The 16,632-nt window shown below is 39.0% G+C and overlaps 1 protein-coding gene across 9 annotated transcripts in view; it reads right to left on the reverse strand.

Moving 5' to 3' along the window:
• DPY19L4 (dpy-19 like 4) overlaps positions 1–16,632 on the reverse strand; it is a 101,274-nt gene that overhangs the window by 13,546 nt on the left and 71,096 nt on the right. For 8 of the 9 annotated variants that reach the window (XM_066266040.1, XM_066266038.1, XM_066266036.1 and 5 more), the window contains 3 exons: positions 14,261–14,317; positions 11,543–11,625; positions 8,230–8,362 (listed from right to left, as the gene is read on the reverse strand). In XM_066266040.1, coding sequence (XP_066122137.1) covers positions 8,230–8,362; positions 11,543–11,625; positions 14,261–14,317 — 273 coding nt within the window. Of the gene's footprint in view, positions 1–1,835; positions 2,184–8,229; positions 8,363–11,542; positions 11,626–14,260; positions 14,318–16,632 lie in introns of those variants that run through there. The other variant, XM_066266042.1, reaches the window with a different exon arrangement.

A 16,632-nucleotide genomic window follows, 5' to 3' on the forward strand; every position in this document is an offset into this window, starting at 1 on the left:
GATCATTTTCCCCCCACTTCACATCAAACTTGGCTTAATGAAGCAGTTTGTTCAGGCTTTGAATAGAGAAAGTGAATGCTTTCAACATATTATTTCTGCTTTTCCTGCCTTGTCTTTCGAGAAGATAAAAGCAGGTGTATTCGATGGACCTCAAATCCAAACCCTCATACATGATGAAGAATTTGCCAGGAAGATGAATAAGGAGGAGAAAGCAGCATGGCAGTCTTTTGTGGTAGTTACAAAGAACTTCCTTGGCAACAAAAAAACAGAAAACTATGAACTTCTGGTTCAAAGGATGCTGTTGGCTTTCCATGACATTGGATGTAACATGAGCATTAAGATTTACTTCCTGGGCCCTGGCCAGTTGGCTCAGTGGTAGAGCGTTGGCCTGGCGTGCAGGAGTCCCCAGGTTCGATTCCCAGGCAGGGCGCAGAGGAGAGGCGCCCATCTGCTTCTCCACCCCTCCCCCTCTCCTTCTTCTCTGTCTCTCTCTTCCCCTCCCACAGCCAAGGCTCCATTGGAGCAAAGTTGGCCCAGGCGCTGGGGATGGCTCCATAGCCTCTGCCTCAGGTGCTGGAATAGCCCTGGTCGCAACAGAGCAACACCCCAGATGGGTAGAGCATCGCCCCCTGGTGGGCATGCCGGGTAGATACCGGTCGGGTGCATGCAGGAGTCTGCCTGACTGCCTCCCCGTTTCCAACTTCAGAGGAAAAAAATAACACAACAGAAAAAAAAACCCAAAACAAACAAACAAACAAACAAAAAGATTCACTTCCTGAACAGTCACCTTGATAAGTTTCCAGAAAATCTTGGAGCTGTTAGTGATGAGCAGACTATTGCTGGAGCATCAAACGAAATTGTCCTCAACAAGTACTCAAACGTAAGAGCTACAAATGCAAATTTTTGCCTGAATAGAATTTAAATAAGTTTTGCGTAAATATTATGATTAAAATAAGTGTTTTAATATGTTCTATTTCAAAATTGTAGACAAATTCTGATGCAATCTTATCTTTTAGTATATTAGTGTATTTATTGCATTATACAAATTATTATATTTTCACAAAGATGATGCCCAAGAAGACATTCTACTTCATTATGTTAAACTAAATGTTGAAAATTTTACAATAAGAAAATCTAAAATCTTGAATTGCAAAAAAAACTGTAGCTTACAGAGAAAAACTAATGTCAGATTTGAGATCAGCACACTCATATTAGGTAAGAACAAGTGTTTCTGTGGATGCAACAAAAATTTTGTTCCCCAGTGTTATAGAAGTGTCTACTTCAAATGATATGGTCTCGCATTTATGGAGTTTGGTTTGATTTTTGTTTAACAACAAATTTATTCAGTACTTACTATGTACCAGACACTAGAGAGAAAGACAAAAGTTTGAAAAAATCATGGTACCTATTCTCTAAGCCAATCACATAAAGCTTAAAACTCTAAAATGTTTAAATTTAACTACCACCTAATTAAAACTCTGACCTACTTTTAAGTACTTCTGAACTTCTATATTAGGAAAAAGACCAACCAAAAAAAAAAAAAAAAAAGAAAGAAAAAGAAAATGAAAATAAGCCATGTCAGAGCTGGCTGGTTTAAATCCATAAAAATAAAGTTCAGAAATACGTTGTAGTCTGTAGTTGGTGGTGACGGCTGTTCGGAAGGCAGCGCAGAAAGAGGCCACCGCCGGGTGATGTGACCACTGCCACAAGCTCAGGAGCCGAGTGGGGCTCGGCCCTCCATCGGTCCTGCGCCCCCTCGCCCTTTCCCTGTCCCCGCCCCGGGGGCTGCCGCCACCCGTCTCTCACAACCCAGATGGCATTGAAGAGAATCCACAAGGAATTGAATGACCTGGCAGGGGACCCCCCAGCACAGTGTTCAGCGGGTCCTGTTGGAGATATGTTCCATTGGCAAGCTACAATAATGGGCCAAACGACAGCCCCTATCAGGGTGAAGTATTTTTTTTTTTGACAATTTATTTCCCAACAGATTACTCCTTCGAACCACCTAAGGTTGCATTTACAACAAGAATTTATCATCCAAATATTAACAATAATGTCCATTTGTCTTGATATTCTACAATCACAATGGTCTCCAGCACTATTTCAAAAGTACTCTTGTCCATCTGTTCTCTGTTGTGTGATCCTAATCCAGATGATCCCTTAGTGCCTGATACTGCTTGGATCTACAAAACAGATAGAGAAAAGTACAACAGAATAGCTTGGGAATGGACTCAGAAGTATGCGATATAATTAAAGAAATTATTAGATAACCTCTACAAATAAAGACAGGGGAACTCTGAACGAGAAAGTCCTTTTGATTTCCATCTGACTGCTTTCTATGAGCCCACGCCTCACCTTCCCCTGTGCACGTTTACCTGACACAGCAGTGCTGCGTGTTGTACATACCTGGAACAACAAACCAGAAATACTGTACTTCTGAACCAGCACCGCCTCCTAGCAGAGAAGTGTGTGTGTGACAAGCCAGTTCTCCAGGCGTACCCTAGCTTTGAGACTAAAAACTTTCCTATTGACTTAAATTTGGATAATGGCAAGATGAGGGGTGGTGGGTAAGGTGTGTGCCTGGATGGGGAAGAAAAGCTCCGCTGACCTGTAGGAGATGGTTTTTAAGTGGAATCCTTTCAAACTCAAAACAGATATGAAAAGGCAAAGAACACGAAGCTGTTTCTGTATTCATTTTATGCTGAAGGACCTACGTCTTAGGTGAAAGTTATGACCAACCAGATTGAAATCTACCCACATCCCGTATGTTAAGGTCTAAGTTTAACTGGACTGGAGCTTTTAGTACATACAGCGTGCCGGGCTTTGTTCCCACCTCTTTCATCTCCCCACCCATTAACCCTTGTTCTTTCAGCTCCCCCCTTTCTTCCATATTCTTTGGTTTGTATGTGGTTTCCCAGTTAATACATAGCTAATAGCTCCTATTTTTCTTATGTTTTTAACTGCTTGGGTTTCTCTGGATATAAGGGTGAAAATTCATTTGATGGAAATACTTGTGTGTATTTAAAGATCCAGTTGCTCCTCTGGAGATTGTACGTTCAAGAATGATTAATCTATATAATAAACTGATTACTACAGTCATTACATTAAAAGAAGTACTCTATATATTCTGTCTATGGAACACTACCTTTTTTTGAAGTGCAGCAAATACTAATTAAAGGGAGCTATTGTCTATCAGCTAAATGACTCACAGGCAGATCCTCCCATCTCTGACCTTCCCTCTGCTTTAATATGTTCTCTCTGTTACAACCATACTGAACTCTTAAGCATTCAATTACCAGGCTTATTAAAGGGTTTTGATAACTGCCAAATGCCTCAAGGGTACGTCTAAATTCTTTTGCATGACATTCCAGTTCCTTCAGAATTTGTCCTAGTTTCTAGTTTCATGACCATATAGATTTCATGATTCATGTTATGTCTTCAGACTCGAATCATATGTATTCCTTTTCCAAAAAATTACTACTTACCCTTTGAAGCCCAGATCAATTAAAATTTAATGGTACCTGATATTTAAATTTTACTGTATTTCAGGCAAAGTGCATCATCTCACTTAATTTTCACAACTAGAAGGTAAGAACTATTATTTCTAGATTCAGACATTTTCTTAAAATTAAAGAAACTGAAGAAGACATACAAATGGGGAGATATTCTGTGTTCACAGACTGCAAAAGTTAATACTATTAAAATGTCCATACTACTCAAAGCAATCTATAGTCAATGCAATCACTATTAAGATTCCAATGGCAGCCTGACCAGGTGGTGGCACACTGAATAGAATGTCGGACTGGGACACAGAGGACCCAGGTTCGAAACCCCAAGATCACTGACTTGAGTGCAGGCTCATACTCATCTGGTTTGAGTAAGGCTCACCAGTTTGAGCCCAAGGTTGCGGGCTTGAGCAAAGGGTCACTTGGTCTGCTGTAGCCCCGGTCAAAGCACATATGAGAAAGCAATCAATAAACAACTAAGGTGCTGCAATGAAGAACTGATGCTTCGCATCTCTCTCCCTTCCTGTCTTTCTGTCCCTATCTGTCCCTCTCTCTATCTCTGTCACACACACACACACACACACAGATTCCAATGGCATTTTTTGCAGAACTAGAACTAATAATTCTGAAATTTGTATGGTACCACAAAAAAGCCCAAATAGCCAAAACAATCTTAAGAAAGAACAACGAAGTTGAAAGTATCACGCTCCTTGATTTTCACAGTTTTACTACTAATAGTAATCTTTACTTTACTACTAAGTAATGGTAGTAGAATAAAAACTATACACACAGATCAATGGAACAGAATAGGGAGCCCAGAAATAAACCCACACATATATGGGCAGCAAATCTGCGACAAAGGAGTCAAGAATATACAATGGCCAGACTGGCAGTACCAGCAAGTTTCCTCCTGCCACTCGAGCCCTGGCTGGAGCCCCTGCCTCAGCCTCAGGCCTGGTTCAACCTCAGCCATTAGTTTTTCATTGCGCGTTCCAACACCTTAGTTGTTCATTGATTGCTTTCTCATATGTGCCTTGACCACGGGCCTTCAGCAGACCGAGTATCCCCTTGCTGGAGCCAGTGAGTGACCTTGGGTTCAAGCTAGTGGGCTTTTTGCTCAAACCAGATGAGCCCATGCTCAAGCTGGCGAGCTCGGGGCCTCGAACCTGGGTCCTCTGCATCCCAGTCTGACGCTCTATCCACTGTGCCACCACTGGTCAGGCAGAATAAATCTTAATAAAACAATTTACTGTAGTTAAATCTATCTTTTTATTTATACTTTGGTTGCTCTGCTACCACCCACCATGAAAGCTGGAATGCCCACTAGTGGGTGGTAGGGACCAGGTTGACTACCACTGGCATAGATAGACCTGGAGAGCACTATACTAAGTGAAACAACGCAGAGAAAGAAAAGTCAGAGAAAGTAAAGTATCATATGATTTCACTCATATGTGGAATTTAATAAAATGAAGACATACTCATAGATAGATAGCTGGCTGACAGCTGTCGGGGTGGGGTGGGGCACTGGGAGACAAAGGTGGAGGGATTGAGAAAAAAATAATAATAAAAAGAAAAACTCATCAACAGGGACAACAGCGTAGTGATTACTGGCAGGTGTGGGGGGAGCAGAGGAGTGTATAAAAGAAGATAACTGGTGAAGAACAAAAAGTTGACTTGGAGGGGTAAACACACAATATGGTCTACAGAGATGTTTTGTAGAATTGGGCACATGAAACCTGTATAATTTTGTTAACCCTGTCACCCCAATAAATTAAATTTAAAAAAGAAGAAAAGAGACAGGACCCAAATGAGAAGTAAAATGAGAAATGAAAGAGAAGTAACAAGTGACACAAAAGAAATACAAAGGGTTGTAAGAAAATATTACAAATAAGTGGAAGCATATACAGTGCTCATGAATAGGAAGAATTAACATCATTAAAATGTCCATACTACTTCTAGCAACTATAAATTCAACACAACTCCCATCAAGATGCTAACGGTGTATTGGTGTATTTCACAGAACTAGAACAAATATTTCAAAAATTGAAATCTATGTACTCTTACTGATCAATGTCAGCTTGTTAAATTTAATTTTCCAAATAAAATTAAAAATAAATATTGCAAAAATTTATATGGAACCAAAAAAGACCCCAAATAGCCATAGCAATCTTGAGACAGAAGAACAAAGTTGGAGGAATTGCACTACCTGATATCAAACTATGTCCAAGGCCACAGTAATCAAAACAGCATGGTACTGCCTCACTGGTGGTGGCGCAGTGGATAGAGCACTGACTTGGGATGCTCAAGTTTCAGTTTCAAAACCCTACAGTCGCTGGCTTGAATGCCGGCACATCTAGCTTGAGCACAGGCTCACCAGCTTGCGTGTGGGGTTGCTGGCTTGAGCAAGGTGTCACTGGCTCAGCTTGAACCCCTCGGTCAAGGCATGTATGAGAAGCAATCAATAAACAATTAAAGTGAAGTAATTACGAGTTGATGCTTCTCATCTCTCTCCCTTCCTGCCTCTCACTTTCTAAAAAAGAAAAATAAAAGGCAAAAAGATGCTCAACATCACTAATCATCAGGGAACACATATCAAAACCACAACATGATATCAACTCACAACTGTCAGACGGCCATCATTAAAAATGAAAGAAATAGGCCCTGGCCGGTTGGCTCAGCGGTAGAGCGTCGGCCTGGCGTTCAGAAGTTCCCGGTTCGATTCTCAGCCAGGGAACACAGGATAGGCGCCCATCTGCTTCTCTGCCCCTCCCCCTCTCCTTCCTCTCTGTCTCTCCCTTCCCCTCCCGCAGCCGAGGCTCCATTGGAGCAAAGATGGCCCGGGCGCTGGGGATGGCTCCTTGGCCTCTGCCCCAGGCGCTGGGGTGGCTCTGGTCGCGACAGAGCAACGCCCCAGAGGGGCAGAGCATCGCACCCTGGTGGGCAGAGTTTCGCCCCCGGTGGGCGTGCCGGGTGGATCCCGGTTGGGCGCATGCGGGAGTCTGATTGTCTCTTCCCGTTTCTAGCTTCAGAAAAAATACAAAAAAAAAAAAAAAATGAAGTGTTGGCAGTGATGTAGAGGAATGGGAATGCTCATGATCTGTTGGTGGGAATGTAAAAATTAAAAATAGAACTGCCATAAGATCCAGCAACTTCAGCCTGACCTGTGGTGGTGCAGTGGATAAAGCGTTGACCTGGAATGCTGAGGTCACCAGTTCAAAACCCTGGGCTTGCCTGGTTCTGGCACATATGGGAGTTGATGCTTCCTGCTCCTCCCCCTCTTTGCTCTCTCTCTTTATCTCTACTTTCTCTCTCTAAAAATGAATAAATAAAAATCTAAAAAAAAAAGATCCAGCAACTTCACTTCTGTGTATTTATTTGAAGAAGATGAAAATACTGATTTGAATAGAGATATGCATCCCATGTTCACTACAGCATTATTTACAACAACCAAGATGTGAAAATAATCATAATGTTAATAAATTGATAAACAGGTAAGGAAAACGTGGTACATATATATGCTGGTATATTATTCAGGCACAAAAATAATTAAGTCTTGATATCTGTGACAACATGGATGGACCCTGAGGACATTATGCCAAGTGAAATAAGAGAGAGAAAGAGAAATACCATATTTCATTTATATGTGCAATCTAAAACAAACACACAAACAAACATGCACACAAACGTAGAGAACAGATGGTAGTTGATGGGAAAATGGATGAACAGAGTCAAAAGGTATGAATTTCCAGTTGTAAAATAAATAAGGCAATTGGATGTAACGTACAGAATGGTGACTACAGCTAACAATACTGTTTTACATAGTTAAAAGTTGCTAAGAGAGTAGATCTTATAACTTCTCAACACAAGAAAAAAACTTTTTGTAGCTATATATGGTGACAGATGTTAACTAGACTTATTGTGGTGATCATTTTGCAATATATCCAAATATCAAATCACTACTTTATACACACAAAACTAATGTAATGCTATATGCCATTATGTCTCAATTTTTAAAAAAGGCATTGTGGGAATCCCTTGCCCTTCCCCCCAAAGAAAGAAACTTGCTCAAGGTAACAAAGCCAGTATGTGGCAGAGATAGCATTTGAGTCCAGATATTCTAATTCCAGAGTCTGCATTCTTAATATCTAACCTCATAGATATGGAGGTTAACTTCCGTGCTGCTGTATTTCCTCAGCTTAGAGAGCTTAAAAAGTATGCTTAAAAGCTATGTAAAGTTCTCTCAAATTGATAAACAGAATATTTGGAACTCAGGTTTAGTTAGTCAAGATATAAAGCTACCATTTAAATCTATAGCAAACATTCAAAATAATATATTCTTTGAACATTAAGTAACTAGTTAACATTCTAATGTTATACTAAGCATATAATAGGCCACACTGAAAAATAAATCACAGTGTAACAGAATTTTAGCTTGGAAATACAATGTATCAAGACACTGAAAGATTTCCTTCAATAATTTGATTGAGAACAATGATATTTTCAAAATTAAGTTTCTCTTTGTGAAATATTACACATTAGTTTCCTTTAAAATTTGTGGGAAACTAAATGTTTCTCCAACAAACATATCTATACTAAAGCTAATTAACCCTTTTAAAATTGTTCGGATTTTCCTAGTTAATCAGGAACACATGCATCATTACAAAACTATACTATAATAAAGAGTGATGTTTAAGCTCCAAATGTAGAATCTAAAATGCCTTACATTTTCATTTCTCTTGAGAAGATCATCATCACTGTAAAGAGGCAAGCTTGTTACCATCCATCCAGTGCATAATTTAATCGCACCCATTAACTGTGGACTGCCTGCGAACACAGCTGCAACTGGAGCTTGCCTTCTACAAAGGACCACAGAGATTTAGACACTGGGAAAGTAAATATACTATTTAGATTACTCATTTATATCAACTCTGAAATACCAGGCAACTTACATTGTGTTGTTCACTTAAGTTTCAATGCCAGCTTTCACTTCATTTCATTTATGGATTCATTAAAAAAAACCTGAGTACCTACTATGTACCAGGAATGATTTTGAGTGCTGAAGATATAGAAAAATTTTTAAAGGGGGGTGGAGACAAGATCCTTGCTTGAAGACAATAAATATATCAGCCAGGTGATAATAATGCTATTAACCCTTTCAGTATTGAGTTATTTTCATGCTTACTGACACCCGGGAGTGAGTTGTTTTTTTTTAATTGAAAGTAGTTCCAGTTACAGTTTTATTAACTTAAAATCATGTTTTTTTGATAACCAATTTATGGAAACAAGAAGAACATACATTTGCCTTTTTAAAATGTTGCCTTACACATTTTTAACAGAAATCGATTGTACTCTGGATGGTCAGAACGTACATGAATGTTCATACTACTCAAAGAGTTAAAAAACAATGTAGGGTAGCCCTGGCCGGTTGGCTCAGCGGTAGAGCGTCAGCCTAGCGTGCGGAGGACCCGGGTTCGATTCCTGGCCAGGGCACACAGGAGAAGCGCCCATTTGCTTCTCCACCCCTCCGCCGCGCTTTCCCTCTCTGTCTCTCTCTTCCCCTCCTGCAGCCAAGGCTCCATTGGAGCAAAGATGGCCCGGGCGCTGGGGATGGCTCTGTGGCCTCTGCCCCAGGCGCTAGAGTGGCTCTGGTCGCAACATGGCGACGCCCAGGATGGGCAGAGCATCGCCCCCTGGTGGGCAGAGTGTCGCCCCTGGTGGGCGTGCCGGGTGGATCCCGGTCGGGCGCATGCGGGAGTCTGTCTGACTGTCTCTCCCTGTTTCCAGCTTCAGAAAAAAACAAAAACAAAAACAAAAACAAAACAAAAACAAAAAAACAATGTAGGGTAATGGGATGTAGTGACAGGAATATACTACTTTATATAGTGTGATCAATTCAATGGTGATACCATGAATTCTCAAACTCATCTTTTTGTAAATATTAACCACCATATAACTCCTGCCAGATCCACCTATCCTTCTGCTACTTCCCTACCTTTACCATGTATCTGTCTCCAAATAACACCGTAGGACTTCTCCACCCTGAACCATGATCCGAAGTCTGAGATAGATGCCACTTGCAAGATGAAGAAACCCAGAAATGGGTCCCAAAGATTTACTCTATTGCCTTTATTTATTTATTCATTTTCTATATTTAGCATCCTCCCACTAGTGTTAGGGATAGTGACAAGTTCTGGAAGTAAAGAGATGGCACATAGCCATTGTCCTCTGGGAGCACCCCTTAATGGGGAAACAAGCATAAAGCTTAATAATTACACCACAGTAACATAAATGTCCAATTGTCTGATATACAATGTCCTATGTTCAGGCCTTTGTTGTTTTTGAAAATACATATCATGATAAATCATACACATAAACGTATCTCCCTCTTTTCTTAATGACAACACAAAGCTAAATAGTAAGTGTTCCACAATGGTAAATGCAATTCACAAAAAATATTAATGGGCAATAGTTAAGGGTAACCTAAAGAAAACAAATTTTATATCTACAAGGGGTGTTATTATAGCATTAGGCCTTATAATAAGCCCTATTCTCATATATACCTATTCTATAAACATATTCCTCATTTCTAGAAACCATTTTTGTTTTTTCCCTCCACAATTTCCTGGTCTTTTTTGATAGTGTTTCATTCCTTTTCATGTTTCAGTTTTTTCTTCTATGTGTTAAATAATTTTTAATGTAGTTATTGCAGTCTCTATCCACGAGACAGATGTGTCACAAAATGGCCACAATGATTTTTCTCCCTATAGCTATCATCTAAGAGGAAACTGATTGGCCATGTAACTTGCTTTGGCCAACAAACAATAGCAAACATAATGTGAGCAAAGACAAAACATACTTGACATTTAGACTTGCCTTCTCTTGCTACTCTTGTGAACTCTACAACCATTACCTTGTAAATAAGCCCAGGCTAACTTGGGCAGGATGATTAGAGGCATATGGCCAAGTCAATTCTATCCCATCCTTTCAGCTGATACCCACCCAAAACTAGACATGTGAGAGAGGCCATGCCAGACTATCCAATTTCAGTTGAGCTGGTCCAGACCAGTAGAATCCTCCCCACTGAACCCTCAAAATGGTGCAAAGTAACATATTTATTGTTTGTAAGCCACTCAAGTTTATGGTGGTCTATTAAGTACCAGAACTAAATGACACAAATTTTAATATCAGAAATTACTGGACGTCTAATTCTAAACAGCTGATTTCTGCTGTGTTATGACTATTTTCTCATGTGTTTGTAATTTTAGAGCACATTTTCATAAAGCTTTATTTGTGGAATCCTTGTAGCCTGGGTTGAGGATATATCAGGTACTCAAGTGATTTCTTGATTTGGGGTATCCTGGAGTAGTCACGTGTAATATCAAACTACAAAGTCATGTGAATTTAGATCCACTAGTACAAATTCAGAAGAGAGACTTCTTTTTTTTTTTTAATCAGGAGCTGAGGCCCAAAGAGTCATACCTTCTTATCATTTTTCTCTACCACTGGATGGATCTTTTCACTAATCTATCCTTTCAGTGATAGTGTTACCCTCTGAGGGTCCCTTAGTTATGTATGTGTGTGTTGGAGTAAGAAAAAAGTTATCTCAATTCTATTTCTCTACTTCCAGAGACCTAAGACCACATCTTTTGTCTTGAGTTGGCATTAAATGGAAATTAAAAATCTTGGTAACCTTGGTTACCAATCCACCACTCATTCATCTCCAACCTAGGGCAAAAGAAGCTTCCTTTTGACTGTAAACAGAAGGATATTTGTTCCTTTTTAGTCCACATTTCTAGGTGGACTAAATGGCAGAGAGTCTCAAATTTCAAACTTATAAATGCTATATTTTCAAAGGAGATAAGGTCAATTAGAAAATTAGAATTATAAGTCCAATAAAAAATTAAATATCCCTAAAAACCATAATGTAAAATTCCTGAATTTTATGAGATTTGGAAAAAAATATTATTTCCCATGAATCCATTAGACAGCATACAATGATTAATTAATAGTTTAACAATAGTATTGGGCATTCTTACTTTATCCAGGTCATAAGTTCCACTGTATCTGGGTCATAGAATTCTTGAAGTTCAGTTAATTCTGTCATTAGTCTTGGAAAAAACTAAAATGCAAAACAAAATCCATCCAAAGTGTAAGTATCCAGACATTTTTAAACTGTTCCAGAGTACATCAAGAGACTAACTAAAGGCAAACAAAAGTTTACAACACTGTTCTTATTAACAAAACGTCATAGCTCTCTTTAATTTCTTTCTTTTTTGCCTGACCAGGAGGTGGCGCAGTGGATAGAGCGTCGGACTGGGATGCGGAAGGACCCAGGTTCGAGACCCTGAGGTCGCCAGCTTGAGTGCAGACTCATCTGGTTTGAGCAAAGCTCACCAGCTTGGACCCAAGGTTGCTGGCTCAAGCAAGGGGTTACTCGGTCTGCTGTAGCCCCCTGAGTCAAGGCACATATGAGAAAGCAATCAATGAACAACTAAGGTGTTGCAACGCGCAATGAAAAACTAATGATTGATGCTTCTCATCTCTCTCCATTTCTGTCTGTCTGTCCCTGTTCTATCCCTCTCTCTGACTCACTCTCTGTCTCTGTAAAAATAAATAAATAAATAAATAATTTCTTTTTTTAATTTTTCCACTGATTTGACAGAGAGAGAGGAAGGTAGGAGGGGAGGGAGAGAGAGAGAGAAAAAAAAAACATTAACTTGCTCCATTTAGTTAATGCACTCATTGATTGCTTCTTCTGGGTGGCCTGACCATGGATTGAACCCGCAAACTTCAGAGAGCCAGGATGACACTTTTATTTATTGACCACCCGGCCAGGGCTCCTTTTACTTTTTTTTCTTATTTTTATTGATTTTAGCAAGAGAGACAGAACCATCGATCTCTTCTTGTATGTACCCTTAGCAGGGATCGAACTGGCGATGCCTGTGCTTTGGGACGATGCTCTAATCAACTGAGCCATCAGGCCAGGGCATCTTTATTTTCTTTCAGTGACCTGCTCATTCTTCTCAGTCCACATCAACAAATTTATGGTTAATTTACTAGCTACACTTAACAAATAATTTTATAACTACCAAACAATTAACCATCACTTGTATCCTCTATGCATATATAATAAATAAATTAGTTTTGAATAAAATAATTATCATTGGTAGTTTCATGTTATAAATAAAAATATTTATATTATTTTATATATATTTAAATTTTACTTATTTATTTTTAGAAGAGAAAGAGAAGAGAGAGAGAAAGGCAGCGGGAGCTGTGGGTAGTGAGCAGGAAGCATCAACTCATAGTTGCTTCTTGTATGTGCCTTAACCAGGCAAGCCTGGAGCTCCAAATGGCAACCTTAGCATTCCACTCTATCCATTGTGCCACCACAGGTCAGGCCCCAAAATACTTTTTAATATTAAGACTGATTTATTCGACTGACCAGGTGGTGGAGCCGTGTATAGAGCAGCGGTTCTCAACCTGTGGGTCGCGACCCCGGCTGGGGTCAAACGACCAAAATACAGAAAGAAAATTAAAAAAAAAAGACTGATTTATTCAACAGCCCTAGCTAGTGGGCTGGTGGAGTGTTGTCTACCGTGTGGATGTCCCAGGTTCAATTCCTAGTCAGGGCAAACAGGAGAAGCCTCCATCTGCTTCTCCACCCTTCCCTGTGTCCCTTCTCTCTATCTCTCTCTTCCACTCCCGCAGTCAAGGCCCCACTGAAGCAAGTTGGCCCAGGTGCTGAGGACAGCACCATGGCCTCACCTCAAATGCTGGAATAGCTCTGGTTGCAACAGAGAAATGCCCCAGATGGGCAGAGCATGGCACCCTAGTGGGCATGCTGGGTGGATCCCGGTCGGGCATGTGTGGGAGTCTGTTTCTCTGCCTCCCAGCTCCTTACTTCAGAAAAATACAAAAAAAAAAGAGACTGATTTATTCAGAAATTCCCTTCAACAATTATAAATTGAATTAATGAAAATATTAGACAATAGAAAATTGCATCAGATGGCATTTAAAAAATGTTTTAGCTTTTAAAAAAAATTTTTTTAATTCATTTTAACCTGACAGGTGGCACAGTGGATAAAGCATCAGATGGGGATGCAGAGGACCAAGGATCGAAATCCCAAGATCACTGGCTTGTGCACAGGCTTATCTGGTTTGAGTACAGGTTCACCAGCTTGTGTTTGGGGTTGCCGGCTTGAGTGTGGGATCATAGACATGACCCCATGGTCGCTGGCTTAAGCCCAAGGTCATGGCTTGAGTAAGGGGTCCTGGCTTGGCAGCAGCCCCCTGGTCAAGAAATATATGAGAAAACAATTAATGAACAACTAAAGTGCTGTAACCAAGAGTTGATGTTTCTCATCTCTCTCCCTTCCTGCCTGTCTGTCCCTATCTGTCTCTCTCTGTCTCTGTCACACACCCAAAAAAGAAAAAAGATTTTATTTATTTTAGAGAGAAGAGGGAGAGAGGGAGAGAGAGAGAGAAGGGGGAAGAAACAGGGTGCCTTGACCAGGCAAGCCCGGGGTTTCAAACCGGCAACCTCAGCATTCCAGGTCGACACTTTATCCACCGCACCACCACAGGTCAGGCATAGCTTTTCTATCATGTTTGTAATGCTAAAAAAATGTTAAGCATTACTAAGAATATCACACTTCATTTTGTTAGAATAGTATTTCAATAAGTATCCTATATACATATATATCAATGTTATAGATTAAGTACTTTTTAATATAAAAATTTGATTTTCTTACCTCTTTCCATAAGCTAAGACCTATTATAGTAGGCACAGCCATGCTCAGAGTAAGAGCCTAAAATATTAAAGCAAAAAGGTTATGAATAAATACATTTCAGACTGTACTTTTAAAGTACTAGACATTGATTCTATGACCAAGCACATATCAATATAATTATAGAAATTTTAGTCAGAGAAATTTAAGTCATTATGAAACCTAGTTCATGAAGTGAAATGGGTAAAGACTAACTAATAAGTTAAAGACCTATTAAACAGAAAGAAAAGTGAGACATATATATTTACAATATAAATTTAAGTCAGAACATAAAATATTAACATTCATGTCATTATTTCAAATAGCAAATCAATATTTGACAATATTGCCAGGAACTTAAGTTACAAACAATACACAAAAAATTATTGAACTGCTACCTAAAACACTAATAACAACAAAAAGACAATGAAATAACACCGAAAAAATAGCTAATAGATATCAATATACTATTATGCTAAAATAAAAATGTAATAATTTCTCCAGAAAAAGACTAGCAATGACAGGCAAAGACACTATAAAGAAAGAAAACATAGGCGAATATCCCTGATGAACTTAGATGCTAAAATTCTCAACAAAATATTAGCAAACTGGATCCAGCAATACATTAAAAAAAATCATACATCATGATCAAGTGGGATTTATTCTGGGAAGGCAAGGCTGGTACGATATTCGCAAACCAATGAATGTGATTCATCACATTAAAAAAAGGAAGGAGAAAAATCACATGATAATTTCAATAGATGCAGAAAAAGCATTTGATAAAATCCAGCTCCCATTTATGATCAAAACTCTCATCAAAGCAGGAATACAGGGAACATACCTAAAGGCAATCTATGACAAACCCAAAGCCAACATCATACCCAGTGGGCAAAAATTAAAAGCAATCCCCTTAGGATCAAGAACAAGGCAGGAGTGCCCCTTTCACCACTCTTATTCAACATAGTTCTGGAAGTCCTAGCCACAGCAATCAAACAACAAGAAGAAATAAAAGGCATCCCAATTGGAAAAGAAGTAAAACTATAATTATTTGCTGATGACTTGATACTATACATAGAAAACTCTAAAGTCTCAGTCAAAAAAAACTACTCTACCTGATAAATGAATTCAGCAAGGTGGCAGAATATAAAATTAATATTCAGAAATTAGTGGCATTTTTATACACCAACAATGAACTGTCTGAAAGAGAAATTAAGAAAATAATCCCCTTCACTATTGCAACAAAAAAAATAAAGTACCTAGGAGTAAATTTAACCAAGGAGGTTAAAGACTTGTACTCGGAAAATTATAAAACATTGATAAAAGAAATCAAGGAAGATACAAACAAGTGGAAGCATACACCGTGTTCACGGATTGGAAGAATAAACATCATTGAAATGTCTATATTACCCAAAGCAATTTATAAATTCAATGCCATTCCTATTAAAATACCAATGGCATACTTCAAAGATATACAACAAATATTCCAAAAATTTATATGGGACCAAAAAAGAACAGGAATAGCCTCAGCAATCTTGAAAAAGAAGAATAAAGTGGGTGGTATCACACTTCCTGATATGAAGGTATACTACAAGGCCATTGTACTCAAAACAACTTGGTACTGGCATAAGAACAGGCATACAGATCAATGGAACAGAACAGAGAATCCAGAAATAAACCCACACTTATATAAACAATTGATATTTGACAAAGGAGGTAAGAGCATACAATGGAGTAAAGTCAGTCTCTAACAAACGGTGTTGGGAAAACTGGAGAGGTACTTGCAAAAAAATGAAACTAGACTACCAACTTACACCATTCACAAAAACAAACTCAAAATGGATAAAAGACTTAAATGTAAACCATGAAACCATAACCATCTTGGAAAAAAACTTAGGCAGTAAGCTCTCCGACATCTCTCGCAGCAGTATACAGTATTTACTGATTTTATCTCCATGGGCAAGTGAAATAAAGGACAGGATGAACAAAGAGGACTATATCAAACTAAAAAGATTTTGCGCAGCTAAATACAATATGAACAAAATAAAGAGAAACCACACAATGGGAGAACACATTTGACAATATGTCTGGTAAGGGGTTAATAACCAAAATTTATAAAGAACTTGTAAAACTCAACATCAGGAAGGTTAACAATCCAATTAAAAAATGGGCAAAAGAAATGGACACTTCTCCAAAGAGGACGTACAGATGGCCAATAGGCATATAAAAAAAATGTTCAACATCACTAATCATTAGAGAAATGCAAATTAAAGCCACAATGAGATACCACCTCACATCAGTCAGAATGGCACTCATTAACAAAACAACACAAAATAAGTGCTGGCGAGGATGTGGAGAAA

This window comes from Saccopteryx bilineata, chromosome 3, assembly GCF_036850765.1.
Source record: "Saccopteryx bilineata isolate mSacBil1 chromosome 3, mSacBil1_pri_phased_curated, whole genome shotgun sequence".
Lineage (NCBI taxonomy): Eukaryota > Metazoa > Chordata > Mammalia > Chiroptera > Emballonuridae > Saccopteryx > Saccopteryx bilineata.